Genomic DNA, 16,468 nt, shown 5'->3' with positions numbered 1-16,468 from the left:
AAGAGTAGCACCCGCTCATCGCAACTAGAGAAAGCCCGTGCACAGCAATGAAGACCCAAGGCAGCCAAAAATAAATTAAAAAAAAAAAAAAGATAAGTAATATTAAAAAAAAAAAAAAGAACTACCATGTGATCCAGCAATTCCACTTCTGGGTATTATCTGAAGGAAATAAAAACACTAAGTCGAAAAGGCATATGCAACCCAGTGTTCATTGCAGCATTATTTACAATAGCCAAGACGTGGAAACAATCTAAGTGTCCATGAATCAATGAATGATTAAAGAAAATGTGGAAATTTATGCCATGGAATATTATTCAGCCATTAAAAAGAAGGAAACCTTGCCATTTGCGACAACATGGATGGACCTTCAGAGCATTATGCTAAGTGAAATAAATCAAAGACAAATATCATTATGATCTTATATGTGGCCTCTTACAAACAACAGCAGCTAGGAGCTATAGACACAAGGACCAGGTTGCTGGTGGCTGGAGGCTAGGGGTGGGGGTGGGCAAAATGGTTGCAGGGGGTCAAAAGCTACAAATTTCCAGTTATAAAATAAATAAGTCATATGGATTGACTATAGTTAGTAATACTGCATTACATATTTGAAATTTTTCTGATAGACATTAGATCTTTAAAGTTTTCATCACAAGAAAAAAAAGTTGTAACTATGTGCAGTGACGGATGTTACTGAGACATATTTTGATCATTTTGCATTATATACATATATGGAATCATTACATTGTACACCTGAAACCAATGTTGTATGTCAACTATACCTCAATAAAAATGAATAAATAGCATCCCGTATGGCAAAGGTATTATTTTACTATCATCACCTTTTACATGATCACCCAACTGCAGTACCACATGGCTTTAAAAAAAAAAAAAAAGGCTGATTTTTCTCATAATATACCTCGCACAATATTTAAACAAGCACGAATCAGAAATGAAATTGAAAGGTGAATTGTTAAATAAACACAGTTACAAAAGTGAAAACAGGAAAATATTAAGTTAGGCTTTTGGGAGAGATTTCTTACATCATTTTATACAAATATATATTTTCCTTAAACCTAGAGGATTTACTTATTTTTTGTCCTAACCATAGATGATATTGTGACCAACTTTAGCAGACTGTTTATACAGTGACTCTTTCTAGGAAAATGCTTTTAAGATCTAAAGTAGATTTTGTTATCCAAAAGTTATATTCAACCTTCCTATTAATTAAACTTTTTGGATTAGAGATATTTCAACTGGCCAACTTAATAAAATTACCATTGAGTAGGTTCAAGTATGGTTTTCCTCTGTTTTTGCTTTCTAGCTTCCTGAGAAAATAAATGGATAATAGTTTAAATATGGAAAATGATTATTATTTTTAAATCTCCTGTCATAGCCAAACATAAGATTGACTAAATCTTTCTGGGCAGATTTCTGCTCCACTCTTCTGCAGATTCTGTCTCTTAGAACTACCTTCTTGATTCTCTCTTTTTAAGTATTTGAACTATGAACAGCCTTTTATAAACCTCCTTAGGTTAAAATTGAATGGCCCTATTCTGTTGTGGTAATCAGAGCGAATGAAACATCGAACGGTAGAGAGTTGTACCCTCTCTAGAATAAATATTTTGCCATTATCTTTGTTGCTATCACAGTAATATTAATAAGTATGTACATGAATTCTTTACTGAGTACTTTATATACATTGTCTCTTTTAATACTTACCTTAACCCTATGAGGACAGTACTGTTATTACCAGCTATCAAATGTGTGATCTTAAAGTACTGTAGAGATTCAGTAAACTCATATGCATAATACTTGCACCATTGCTCTTTTTTCACTCTTCTTTCCCTGCCTCTCTGTCCACATACTAACTTTGCATTTTAAGTGTTTTAAATAAACACCTCTACTAACTGAGTGTTTACTCCCTGGCAGATTTCTGTGTTAAGCTCCTGGGAAACAAAAGGTGACCTGATATATATGTTATCTTCCTAGACTTTATAAAGTGTGACTCTTTAGAAAGGAATACTTGAATCAGTGCTATAGTTAAGTCATGACCAACAATTACTGGATCAAATCTCTCTTGAAAGTTTGGAATATTTAATGAATCAGCAACAGAGGAGGCAGCAGGGCAAACAAATAAGAGAATCAAAAAAAAAATCTGTGCTATCCACTTACTGTAATTTAAAATACGAATGCACTTCCCACAGGAGGAGGATGGATTCTAGGATTTGGACACGTGTTAGGTATATGATTGAGGAGTCCTTTTGTGGGGTGTGGGAGAATGGTACTGTTTTTTTCTATAGTTCTTTTGAGTTTATTGAGAGGAAAGGTAATAGTAAAGGTCATTGTTCAGTTTCTGTAAGTGTGGGGTCCTCTTTGTGCTGCAGTGGAAAATGTAGCTCCTCTCTTTCTTTTACCTCCCGACCTATCTCACTTTCTTCCCTACTAGGAAAATGTTGACTGTGTTTTGGCTAAGATGCATGGCCTCGAGGGGACAGCAGTGTGCCAGAGGGCTCTGTGTGGGAGGCATACTTCAGGCCAATTTATGCAAGCAGCAGGTCATTCTAGGGCTGTAGGCCAGAATGCTGTGCGTCCTCTGGCCTGGAGACATGCAGCTACTTGGAGCTAAGCTATCGTGCCGTCTTAGTAAATATTTCCTGCCCCCGTGACTTGAGGAGCAGAACTCCCTGGAGATGTCTGTGTCTCGTCCCTCACAGCTGGCTTTTCACAGAGGCCAGATACTGACTTAGCCATCCTGGCTGCAATTCAGGATGACCAAAACCCACTTTCAGCCTGCTTTTTGATTTTGTATTGAGAAACAGTTGCAGCAAAGCAATATCTGGGAAGTGGAATGCCTCTTGCTCTGCGTGGTGAGTCCCCCTGTGCCCTCCCAGGGCGGATGTGAGCCTTAGCAGCTAAAGACATGGGGACACCTGTGGGTTCTCTGTGGCTTTGATTATAAAGCTAGAGTCAGGTTTGATCGCAATACAATCTCCCAAATTACTAATTACACATAACTGACTGTTCATGCTTTAACCTGCATTTGCTCTTTGGCATACTGTTGACCTGTTGAAAAAAATAATGAACCCCTGTTTCTTAGTATATAGTCTACATGATGGGGACCTGATTAAGAAAGTATTTTCAAGCATTTTCAGTCATAGGAAATGTTATTAGAGATCAGTCAAGATAAGACACATACAAATCTACCTTCGCTTAAAAATGGGCTGTGGGTTATTCTCAGAATTCACTGTTCTTTGCCCTTCCCTGTACTCTGCTGTACAGTGTCTTTGTTTCAAGAGACTCAAAGCACCTGTCATACCACATCTTAAAAGAAGGAAACTAAAAAAAACAGACTTATTTAGAATACAGCTGAGTTTCCTGTGCAAAGAGTTTTCTGATGGTTCTTAGGGTTCCTTTCACTATAACTGCTCTCCTCACATTTGCCTAGTATTTTGAGCCACCTCTGATTGGGTAAAACAATTTGGGATTTTATTATTAAATTCGTGTATTCTTATAAAAATAAGTCTTCCATCTCATTTCAAGAGAACAAAGGCCCTCAGATCAGTCACAGATAGTTTCACCAGTCATCAAAGATGCTGTTTAAGTAAGTTTCAGTTGTTACCTTCAGGGTGTTGGGAAGCTAGACACTTGCCAGATATGCCAGCTGCATGGATTTAACATTGATGACCTTTCAGAGGACTCAGAGATTTTGTTTGGGTTTGTGTCTGCAAGTAATTCATAACAGTTTTTTTAAGAGTCAAATGTTGTGCTAAAGATTTCCTTTTATGCTTTCTTTTTAGTTCCTTGGCTGCTGGTGTGTTTCTCTGTTTTCCTAAATTTACAGTAGCTGTCAGTCTTGTGCTGAGTTCTCCTCTCAGTAATACACTGAATTGTGCAATTCTTTTGGGCCTAGTTTGGAACAGGCATTCTTCCCAGAACCTAGTTGGCTTCTCAAAGGTTAAACACTTTTGGCAAACAACTGCAAATATGACCGAATAAAACCATGAAAACGAAAAACCACAAGAACAGCAGGAAAAACAATTATTTCTGACAGTGAACTACATGGATGCAGAGGACTCGTCTCTTTTAAAGTTTGTTTCTCCATTTAGGTCTTCTTAGTTTGTTAATTCTTACGATCCTCTCTTTGCTTCAAATAAAACCAACAACATAATGCCTTTTATGATTCTCCATCCCCCTGGGAGTGGGAGGGGTGGCAGTGACAGAAACTGTAACAGCTGTTTCTTCTTGGTTTATTTTAACCTTTTCGTTACCCCAATCACAATCAAACTACTTTCTAGAACACAACTGAAAAGAAAAATGCTTTTGGAAAGGAATACAAACCAGATTATTAAATTGATTTGATAGGATTTAGGGATTCATTTTTTGGTTTCTTTTTTTGTTGTCATGTCTTAAGTATTTCTCTACTTATAACCTACAGAAAATGAATGTGTTTCTGGTAGATGTTTCTGTAAATGCACCTTGCTTAATATCACTTTAATATCTAAAATGAATTTTGGTTTGTGGCTTCTTTACGTGCCCTATTCATAGATTTGATTTTTCAGAGCAGCCCAAAGTGCTTGTCTAGTAAATTATGTAGGACCTATGTTTTAAGAGGATGACTATTTTTGTAAGTTTTAGTATTTACATAAAGGGCTTATTCTTTTGAGAACTCTGTCATAACCGTATATTTTACCAGTAGAGTTCCTATATAATCTCTACAATGCTTCTGTTCATATAAATATGAACCTTAATTTTTAAGTTTTAAATTTAGATTTCTTTTGATTGACACATCGTCTCTCTCTTGGCTGCCTACGTCTTATGTCTGTTTCAACAATGTAACTGGAAGTTTATGAGTTCTCCAACTCATCAGCTTTGCTCTTAACATGTTGAAGGATAATACTTACTATCAAGTCTTCATTAAAACTAAAATTCAGAATCATCTTTAGAAAGGAAATGTGAATCGAGGCTGAAAACAGATCAGCAAGACATATCAGCAGAAATCAGTTGGATTTATAACTGATCTTTTTCCCGCCAGGAAGATGAACTGTTAGAAGTGACCCATCCCTGTATTGGCAGCATAGCATGCTGGATTAGACCATGGATTACACAGGCAGGTTGTGTGGGTTCTGACCCTGCCTACTACTTCCTGACTCTGTGACTTTGAGAAGATTTCCTAAGTTTTCTGTAATCTGTCTGTGGTAAAATGGGGATAATACCATTACTGCTTCTTAGGGATGTTATTTGAATCAAATGAATTAGTATTTGTAAAGAGCTTAAACCAGAATTTAACAGAATTGCCGAGTTTCTTAAATAGTTAAAAAAATTGAAAGAGTGATGAAAATATCTCTTCTCCTAAGATTACACATTCTTAATTAATAAATGCTTTTTTCTTCATTAATGCCAGGCTTCTGATTCTATGTAAAACCACTGCTTGTATCTATTGTACAAATTACACTATATGACCCAGCAATCCCACTACAGGGCATATACCCAGAGAAAACCATAATTCCAAAAGACACATGTACCCCAATGTTCATTGCAGCACTATTTACAATAGCCAGGTCATGGAAGCAACCTAAATGCCCATTGACAGGCGAGTGGATAAAGAAGATGTGGTACATATATTCAATGGAATATCACTCAGCCATAAAAAGGAATGAAGTTGGGTCATTTGTAGAGACGTGGATGGACCTAGAGACTGTCATACGGAGTGAAGTAAGTGAGAAAGAGAAAAACAATATCGTATATTAACGCATACACGTGGAATCTAGAAAAATGGTACAGATGAACTGGTTTGCAAGGCAGAGATAGAGACACAGATGTAGAGAACAAACCTATCGACACCAAGGGGGGAAAGCTGGGGGATGGGGGTGGGGTGGAGAGTGGGATGAATTGGGAGATTGGGATTGACATATATACACTAATATGTATAAAATAGATAATAAGAACTTGCTGTATAAAAAATAAATAAAATAAAATTCAAAAAAAGAGAAATTACACTATGTTGTTGAAGACAGTCTAGAAAACGAGTGTTCGATCTATTTGCGCTAAGAATTTATTTTTTCATGTTCCTTGTTTACTAAAAATGCAAAGTTTAACAGACTTCAGTTACTTTGTAGATCTTGTTGGCTAAAAGTAGGAGTTTGGAGAGATTCTATTCTTGGCTTAGGGCTTCTGATTTTTGTATAACAACCATCATTATTGTCTAAGATCTGGAAGGGACTTTGATTCTCAAATTAATATGTTCTATGAGCACCAATGAGTTGTTTAGTTGGGAATGTCACTCCCATTCCTTGTCATCCTGAGGGCAGCTGATTTCACATGTTACATTCAGTCCCTCCCTCCTGATTACTTATTGTTTTCCCCTCCCTTTCTGTATATCGGAATGGCTGCACTCCCTTGTTTTGAATCAAACGCTAAAACTTTTTATTTCATTCTGCTACTGAATCTTGTTAATGCCTCCTCTCCTTTTCACTGACTCATTTGCCAAACTTGGCTATCTGCCACTTTACTTCCTCAGCCTTATTATCCCATATCTTCAGCTAAAAACAAGATTTGAATTTCTCTTCATCAGTTCAAACTCTCAAGGTCTAAACGATAACTCATCTGTATCTTATCTCTTTTAACTACAAAAAGCCACATACTGAGAGAGGACAATCATACTTGACAAAAGACTGATGTCTTGACTATATCAAGAACTTCTACAAATCAATAAGAGAAAAAGGCAGTTCAATAGAAAAGTGAGGGGAATACATGAACATCTGTTTCAAAGGTGAAACATGAATGGCCAAAAACATGATAAGATGTTCAAACTTATTAGTAAACAAGTAAATGCAAAATAAAACCACCATGAGATGCCATTTCACACTCAATGAATTGGCATATATGAAAATATGCCAGTTTCATAGATTGGTGAAGATGTGGAACAATGAGCATTCTCATACTTGGTTGGTGGGAATACATTTTGGAGCAATCACTTTGAAAGCAAATGTGGTATTACCTAACTTGATTAAACGTATGCGTATCCTGTGGCCCAACAATTCTACTGCTAGTTATTTGGCATGTGTACTCTAGGAGACCCGCACAAAACTGTTTCAAACATTAATGTTTGGAATAGCAAAACACTGGAAATGACCAAAATACTCCTAAGTAGGATGAATAAATAAATTACAGTGTGTTAAATCAATGGAATACTGTACATCTAGAAAACAAGTGAACTTTAGCTACATGAATCAAGAAGGGTAAGTCTGAAACACATGATATTGAGGAAAAATGCTACTTATGGGAATTTATATGGGATCGTTTCCTTTCTGATAGATTATGTAGGGATATTTACACATTCACTGTTGTATAAAGTACAATGAAAAGCAAGGGAAGAGGAAGATGATTTAGGAAGGGACCAAAGGAGGCTTCAAAGGTATCATTACCCTCTATTTCTAAGGCTGGGTGGGAAGGCCATTCTTTCCCCTTTAAGACTGATAGATTCACTACATACAGTTCAATGTATATTTTATGATTAATACATAAAGAATCTAATGCTCAATAACTATACTTAATGTTTTTCAGTATCAAGTGAGTTTTTGTGGATTCCTCCTCTTAGTCTTGAAATATAAGCATTCCACAGTAGAATACAAAGTTAAGGTTAGAAGTGTCCTTAGAATTAGTTAATATGGATATTTGTTTGAAGGCATATTGAATAGAACTGGGTTGCTTTCCAGTTAAACACTAGTTTCTTAATAGGAGTAATAATAATAAAGCTAGCTCTTCATAACATTTCAGATATTTTACAAATCACGATAACATAATCCTGGAAAAACTCTACTGAACAGATACATATAAGATATTAGGATAAAAATTTATAGAAAGAATGTAGAAAGAGGGAAACTATAGACTCTCTAGAAACAAAGAACTTTCCAAGCCTGTGGACTTGGATCCATGAAGTTGATTTTACTGTTCTCCTAATATGATTGGATATAGTAATCCCCACTTATCTGTGGTTTTGCTTTCCATGGTTTCATTTTCCCACAGTCAACTGCAACACCAAAGTATTAAATGGAATACTTTAGAAATAAACAATTCATAAGTTTTAAATTGCATGTTGCCCTGAGTAGCATGATGAAATCTCATGCCTTCCCACTCCATCCCACGCGAAACATGAATTATCCCTTTGTCCAGCATGTTTCACCTGACCATCACTTAGCAGCCCTCTTGGTCATCAGACCGACTGTGGCAATATTGCAGTGCTTGTGTTCAAGTAATTTTTATTTTACATAATAATGGCTCCAAAGCACAAGAGTAGTGATGCTGGCAACTCAGATATGCCAAAGAGATGCTGTAAAGTAATTCTTTAAGTGAAAAGGTGAAAGTTCTCAGTAAGGAAAGAAAAAAAATTAATGCTGAGGTTGCTAAAGTCTATGGTAAGAATGACTCTTCTATCCATGAAATTGTGAAGAAGGAGAAAGAAATCTGTGATAATTTTGCTGTCGTACCTCAAACTGTAAAAACTTATGGCCACAGTACCTAATAAGTTTGTAGTTAAGATAGAAAAAGCATTAAATTTGTACAAGATATTTCAAGAGAGACTACATTCACATAAATTTTATTACAGAATATTGTTATAATTGTTCTCTTTTACTAGCAGTTATTATTGTTAATCTCTTTGCCTAATTTATAAGTTAAACTTCATCATTGGTGTGTATACATGGGAAATAAATAGTATATATAGAGCTCAGTATTATCCGTGATTTCATGCATCCACTGGGGGTCTTGGAATGTATCCCCCAGTAATAAAGGAGGACTACTGTACTACTAAACACATTAGGGGAAGATGGAGAGAAGCTCACAGTCTTACAGTTCTGTGATCTTTTTCCAGTTGCTCCATAGACAATTTTACATGAGAGTGGGCTTGGCACTGAGAAGATTGGGAGGGAACACTGGTGTGTTTTTTAGCTTTTTTTTTTTTTTCCACACTGCATGTCTTACGGGATCTCAGTTCCCTGACCAGGGATTGAACCCGGACCACGGCAGTGAAAGCCGGGAATCCTAACCACTAGGCTACCAGAGAACTCCTAGACTTTATTTCTGCAGCCAACTCTGGAGTTTTCCTTTTTGAGTTTTTTCTGACTCTCTCCCCTTTTTGCCATCTGGCATGTAGAGTATGCATCTCCCACATTTCCCCCTTTTACAAAGTTACAGACTCTCTACAAAGTTAGAGACTACAGAGAAATGGCAATGTTCAAGGAGTTGGGGAGTTTATGATGGAATACACAATTTGATGAAACTCCATCAAAGGCACTCAGTCGTAAAGCCAAATACAGAAATACACAAGTCACGTGACAGTGGGATGCGGGTGGGGGTTGTTCTGTACCGTTGTTGTTGTTGGAAGCAGAATCCCCTCATTAAAGCTTGCATTGTATGAAATTTAAAAAAGAAAAGAAAAAGAAGGAAAGGAACACAAATACAAACCCAGAAATAATCCTGCTAAAAATTCACAAATATTTCTGAAAATAGACAAATGTCTTATAACATTGGTCTTAAATTATTTTTATTGCATGTGTTAAAGTCCTCCAGAAACAGAAATTTTCTTCAGTTGTTCCTTTTACTTACTTGCCCCAAAATTCTACAGGAAAGTTTAGAACATGGTGTACTAAATTTATTAGATTGTAATCCATTTGATTTCTCACTTTTTTATATCAGTTCATGAAATTTATTGTTTAGAGAGGCATCACTAGAGATGTCTCGGGAAATAATAGAAATGTAAAGTACTTTGCCACACAGGAAGTGGAAAAGCAATTTCTATTTTCTGAAGGACTATAATGTCATGGAGTCATTTAGCAGAGAGCAGTAGATAGCGAAGACGGATGAGAGGCATAGAAAAGTGCAGGACCAGTGCACAGTGTGTGAGTAATACTCTAACCCACATGCACACACACATATACACAAGTACAATCTTTTTTTTTTTTCCCCAGATCCAGTATCTACTTCTAAAGATTGCTCATCTAGAATTTAACTTGTTTCTTTTTATGCTTCCAGCCCACAAAAGACTACTAGGACTGCATGTCATTAGGTTCTGGATTACTTAATTATTTTCATCCATTCTTATTATTCAGTATATTGATGATTTATATATTTTGTGTTCCTCCTTTTTCTGACTATGTGGCCTCCTCCCAACTGAAAATGAAGATTGCTGTGTCCACTGTATCCTGGCCTGCCTGTTCTGTGAATTCCTGACCCTCTGCAATATTGTCCTGGGACAAGCTTCGTGTGGCATCTGCACCTCTGAAGCCTGCTGCTGTTGCTGCGGAGATGAAATGGGAGATGACTGTAACTGCCCCTGTGACATGGATTGTGGCATCATGGATGCCTGTTGTGAATCATCAGACTGTTTGGAAATCTGTATGGAATGCTGTGGAATTTGTTTTCCTTCGTAAATATTTATCTTCTGTTTGCATTAAAACTGGAGAGTGTTTTAAAATTTTTCTTTTAAGGGGGAAAGAAAAGCACGTGGTAAGATTCTCATCAAACAATCCAGTATTTGCACTGTTAACTCATTATTTTAGGAAATCTCTGAGAGCCTTTTTTTTCCTCTAACCAAATCTACATGGTTTAATATGTGAAATTTTAACTACTTTTAGACTTCTTAATAGGTTACAACGACTGAGGGACATTTTGACAAAACAGAAAGAAAGGAAGGGAGGGAGGGAGGGAGGAAGGAAGGGAGAGAGGGAGGGAGGAAGGAAGGGAGAGAGGGAGGGAGAAAGAAAAAGACAAAATGTCTCCTCCTTTATTTACTTATTTCTATTTCTTTTAACCATTCTTAGGAGCCCCTTGCTCCAAATGTATTATTTCTCAGTGGTTATTTAAATCAGACAATTTACTTGTGATGTTTATTAATGGTTAAAAGTAAGTATTCTTTAAACTTTGGGAAACAAACCCACACAGTTGTCGGGGACCCAGTGTTCATCTCCATGCTGTGTTCGCCACTCGCTCAGCAAACGCTGAGTGCCTACTGTGTGTAATCTCCTGCTGCAACACAGAGATGGATGTCGTTCAGCTCCAATCCAGAGGAGCATAGGAAAGTTTAGAAGAGGAAAGAGACCAGTAAAGAATAAACCAGCCCACAGGGCATACTGAAGTGAGGATTATGAGAGAGAGAAACTCAAAAGGCTATAGGAATACACAGAAAGGAAAGCTAATGTCTACTGGAATATTCAGAAGGCTTCAAGGAGAATGTGGCATTTGAAGGAGGCCTCTTAGGATGAGTGATTCATCTGCTGCTTGAATGAATTATATTTAGGACCAAGTTTTAGTTGACTAGCCTGAGCTGTGTGTGCCCTTGAGCAGTTAGAAGAAAAACGCCTTAAGTATGTATTTTCTTTTTTTAAACTATAAAATTAACTAATAATATGCATTTTTTTACATAATTTAGATGTTATGATAAAGTTTTGATAAAAACAATGCTTTATTTAAAAAGCTATGTTTTTTAAAGAATGTGGAATACTTTTGAAAAGTTACACTTAAATTAGGAGATTTTTAATATTAAAATCTCAGCATTCTCATTTTGATTTATTCAAAAGCTTTTCTTTTTGAGAGCTTTAAGTCTTTTGCTGGGGGGGTTGTTAAGAAACAAACCAACAACCCCCCAATATTTATAAACACAGTTAATCTTAAATGCAAACCATTCCTTCCAATTCAGTAGGAATCTTGACATCCACTACTATGACCGAATTTCAGTACTGCAACTTTATATTAAATGAAACCATTATGGCAGGTTATAAATATCCTTAAGTATAAAGAAATTAGTCAGTTACAAGACTTACTAAGTGTTAGCGACTTAGTAAGTTACAAAGTTACTAATACATAGAGACTTTGTGTGATGCAGATGAAAGGGAGGATAAATTTTCATACTACCTGCTCTCCTACTAAGTTTGATGTCCCCAAATTGTAGTTTGGTTTGATTTAATGTAATTCCTTGTAGAAATTTTGAAAGTATACCTTTGGATGAATAGTTATTTTTGATTCTTCCAGTTGAATATCAAATTGATAGTAAAAACAAATGCATACTTTTAGGAAGCCTTTTAGTAAATTTAGTCTTTTAAGAAAGATTTTAAATATAAAGCATGGGTATGAGACCCACGGTTTTTCCTTTGAGATGAAACTTAGTTTCTACTTGTATCATTACTTAAAAGGCTTAAAAAAGAAAAAAAAGTTAGCAGACTCTTGAATCCCCCTTTCAGTACTGTTTACACACGCACACACGCATACACACACACACACACACAGTTAAATTGTCCGTTTTAAATAGAGTTCTAGTAAACAGCTGTCTTTCTGTTCCTTGTCTAAAGAGCATCTTTGATGTAACAAATGAAATATAAGAACATCTTTCTACTATTTCATAGTAACCAGAGTCTGAGTATTTACATATACCCAGAGTTAACTTATGCATATATATTAGGATGTGAGAGTATCAACTTTATACTGACATATAAAACCTCCTAATGACCTGAAATCATTAAAATATTATACTTTTTGTCCTGCAAAAATTTTCAGCCAAATGGTTTGACTAATGTTTAAGTGTATTCTGCTACTATTTGCGATGATGATATTAGCACTTTTAAAATAATGTTTCTCTGTAACAGAGAGCATTAGTTGATAGCAGAATTTTATTCTCATATTTATATTCACAGTACTTTTGCTCTATTGTCTATCCTGCAGTCACTCCATAAAGTACCATGTATGATTTTTTAAAAATAAATGAAAAAAACAAAAGTAGGCAAATGTGAAAATAGTTTCAATGTGTATTTTAGAATTTCTGTATGTAAAATGTTTTGTTGAATTATATGGTCATCATGACTAAGTGCTCTAGTTTACAGTTATAGATTTGGTCTCTTTTTAAATGTGGAAATTTAATCTTAAATATTTTTCAACTGGATCTGTATTATCCCAAATATATTATTATGAAATTTAAAAAATGACTTCTCTCTTGTTCTTTAGCCTATTTTCAATCTAATTGATATATTGATATTTAAACGCATTCAACTATAATTTAAAACCTTAAGCTTTTCTTTTCTCCTTACATCCCTCTCTAAAGATTCCCTAGTCTTATTATGTAAATCACATGACTCATGCCCATAAATGAACTATGAAAGATTCAGATCGGTTTATACTGCAAATCATAGTTGACAAATGATTTCAAAACATAGTTTTCTTTTAAAAATTCACAATAGAGCAAAATGCATGTTTTGTACATTTTTTTAGTAAATTGCTTTTACTCATTTGCTTTGGAATTATCTCCCAACTTATAAAAACTGTGGTAGGTTATTTTAAATATGTGTACTGAAATTAAACACAAAATAGCTGTGCAATTGGGTATTAAATTTAATGAATTTCACCCAAGAGTAAATCATCAGAAGTACTTTCAACTAGGATCTTTAGTGTCACAATTTTTAAGTAACAGGAAATGTTTTACTGTTAGTATTTATCCCCCAAAATCACTTTATTTAGGAGAAGCCTTTTTACTTAGGAATATAATAATTTTATTTTTGTGTTTTTATAGTATATCGACTATATCCATTTTCCTCACCTGAAGCAGTCAGTGCTTCTCTGAACAGTTCAAGGAGTAACCAAGGCAACCTTATGTAATAACTTTTCATTCTTTATCCATACAAACTCTATCAGTGCCCTAGATTCTAATGTTATAAACGTCAAACTCACTGCCTAACATAAATAAGACTTGAGTCCAGAGTCTCTGTGGCTTGCCTTCTTGAATTCCAGTTTAAATGCCTAGATTTACCCAACCACCTAATGAATAAGTTTATTTATTAGTAAGATTATTTTTCAAATTATTCAAGACCTTTATGCCCTTTCCAATTACTTGTGATTTGTAGGCCTGTAGGTTTATTACATCTAATCTGACAAGCAAGATAAAATTTAATCAGATACTATAATATCCATTTTTCTCTTATTTTAATACTAATATAGGAAATCATACCATTTTTGTTTTAAACAGCAGTTAATACAGGGATAGGGTTTATTCTACACTATTTATATTTTATAATCGAGGATTAGGTACTACAAGGCAGTCTTTTTAACCCTTCATCTCCATGTCCCCTATAACCAATAAATTTATAGTGACTATTTTCTCTAAGCCCCTCAAGGGAGTCAAAAAACCCTCAGGATGTTTCATCCTAGGGAAGAAGTTTGGCGCTTCCCGTGAGAAAACTGTTAGTTCCAACAGTGAGGCTACTGATATATACTTGCTCGTTTCAGATTACTTTTAGAGATTCTGGTTAAAATGGAAGGGGTTGTGGAGAGGGAATACCGTTATGATGCAGCCCTAACGTAGAGGGTGGTTTTTGCAAAAACTGTCATTGGTGACCAAATCCACCATGTGTTTTCACACTGCAAAATTCCCAGTGCACAATGGCTGCTCCCTGTACTTTAAAGGACTATGAATCAGTATCATCCGAATGATCAAATTTTAATAAAGTCAACCGGCAATCTGTACGTGGAAAGGATTCTAAGCAAAGCCACATCTGAGCCTCACCTGGAAAGCAGGATCTCTATCTAGGCAAGCAGAAATCTGCAGCACCTCATTCTTTATCAGACTGGGACAACAGTGTGACGTCTCCCACTAGGGTAACAACTATAGCCCCAAGCTGCCAAATGTCAACCTGAGTAGTTCCCTCCCTTCCGACTGAACCGCGGCCACTAGTTCCAGTTCTGTTGTTTGTCCATTATGTATGCCCTTGATGCCTCGCCTCAGCCCTTGCTAAAAGAGACTCTTGAATTTATTTGTGAGGGGACCATGAAGAAATCACTTTAGATACCCATGCCTGGACATATTACCAACATCGAGTATAGCTATATGTGTTAAAGACAAAGTATAGCTCTGCAATTAAGTGTTCATTTTCAGGCAGGTCTTTGAGGTTCAGTGGAGAATGTAATTATCAGGAAAATAGTGAAAAGCAAATTCAAACAAATTCTAAGTTTAGCTTGAAAAACTGAAAAGGTTCTTAAGTTCTGTCTGATGCATAAAGGGGTAGAAGCAAAGGAATTACATTCCAAAGCCAAGAAAGAGGGTGTACAAAAGCAGCTGATCCACTTGACATAGTTCATAGCCTTTTGCAAAGGAATAAAAGCCCGTTGAGCAGGGAACCAAAAGATCTCATTATAGGATGAAGCCAAGCCATATTAAAGCTTGTGCACTAGTAACTATGTCTAAAAACAGCCTGCTGTTTTATATTGAACCAATACATTTCTTAACTTGGTAGGTTGCAGTGTAAAGATGTACAGAGCCTGTCTGCTGGATGCTATGCCAATTACAGATGTGGCGGAGTGGTGTCAAACACCTACAAATAGTTAGGATCTCAAGCAATCTTAGAGTGAAACAAAAGAAGTTTTAAAATGTCATTTCAAAACCTAGATAGCACAGTTCATCATATGTGTCTGACTCTCAGAGTCTCGAGATCACCTTTATTATATAATTTACTGTGGACGTCATATGATCCCTCAATCAGAATGCACAATTCTTTCAAGGACATGAATAGTGCCTGAGAGATAAGGAGAATATCTTTTAAAAGTAACACCTTCAGATGACAAGGCACCTGTGATCAGCTCTGCAGGAACTGCGTTTTATTGGTGTTGAGGTGAAGGAGGAGGGAAATGCCCATGAATACATATTATATTAGATTTTGTTAGATCATCAGAAAGAATAATTGGGCATATTTACACAATTACGTTTTAGTAAACTATTATCCAGCTTAACGATAATACATATTCTGGTAAAAGTACATTAAATGGCAATCCTAAAGCAATTTGGCTGCTGAGGACATGGTATTTTTTTAATCTAATTATTCACAAATTAATGAATAAAATTAAATTCAAATCACTGAAGAAAATGAAGCAATGGTGAGAATCAGAACTACAGATTAGTTAAAGCAAAGATATGCAATGCATAACAGAATTAAAGCATTTCTTTTATTCAAACTCAGTGCTTAAAAAAGAACAAATCCATCATCTTGAAATTTGACTTGTAGCTTGACATTAAAAATAATATGAGTAGAATTTTCAGTGGGGTAAGCACAAAACTAGTTCAAGTTGTGTCACTCTCAATTACTGTACTCAGGTGGTGTGCCCATTAAAATTCCCACTTGTGGGTTCCGCTCACTATGCAAATGGGGTCATTACCTGGAGAATTTAATTGGTTATGACACTGGGAGTAGGACTTCTCCTTTCAAAATAAACCTACTTACACACATTTTCACTAGAAATTTGATTGTTATATATACTTGGGATTGTTTTGCCCTATAAATATTTACTAAAATTAAACTGCCTTTGCTTACTTATTTCTTACAAATAATTCAAAGTGGATCCGAATTACTTTGCGCATGTGGTTTTATTTGTTTCTCTATAAGGCTAGTTAGAATGATCTTTTGTAAATCATATTGCTAACAAAATAGTGTTTAAAAAA

General features: G+C 35.6%; 1 protein-coding gene across 1 annotated transcript in view; it reads left to right on the top strand.

The window, feature by feature from the left end:
* Window positions 1-11,511, top strand: part of MDFIC (MyoD family inhibitor domain containing) — a 99,561-nt gene extending 88,050 nt beyond the window's left edge. Inside the window, exon 4 of the mRNA XM_082662482.1 lies at window positions 10,180-11,511. Within this exon, the coding sequence (XP_082518608.1) occupies window positions 10,180-10,427 (248 nt within the window). The 3' untranslated portion in view covers window positions 10,428-11,511. The remainder of the gene's footprint in view (window positions 1-10,179) is intronic.
* Window positions 11,512-16,468: the final 4,957 nt, after the last annotated feature.

This window comes from Grampus griseus (assembly GCF_964374135.1).
Source record: "Grampus griseus genome assembly, chromosome: 9".
NCBI lineage: Eukaryota > Metazoa > Chordata > Mammalia > Artiodactyla > Delphinidae > Grampus > Grampus griseus.
This window is presented reverse-complemented; position numbering and strand designations above follow the sequence as displayed.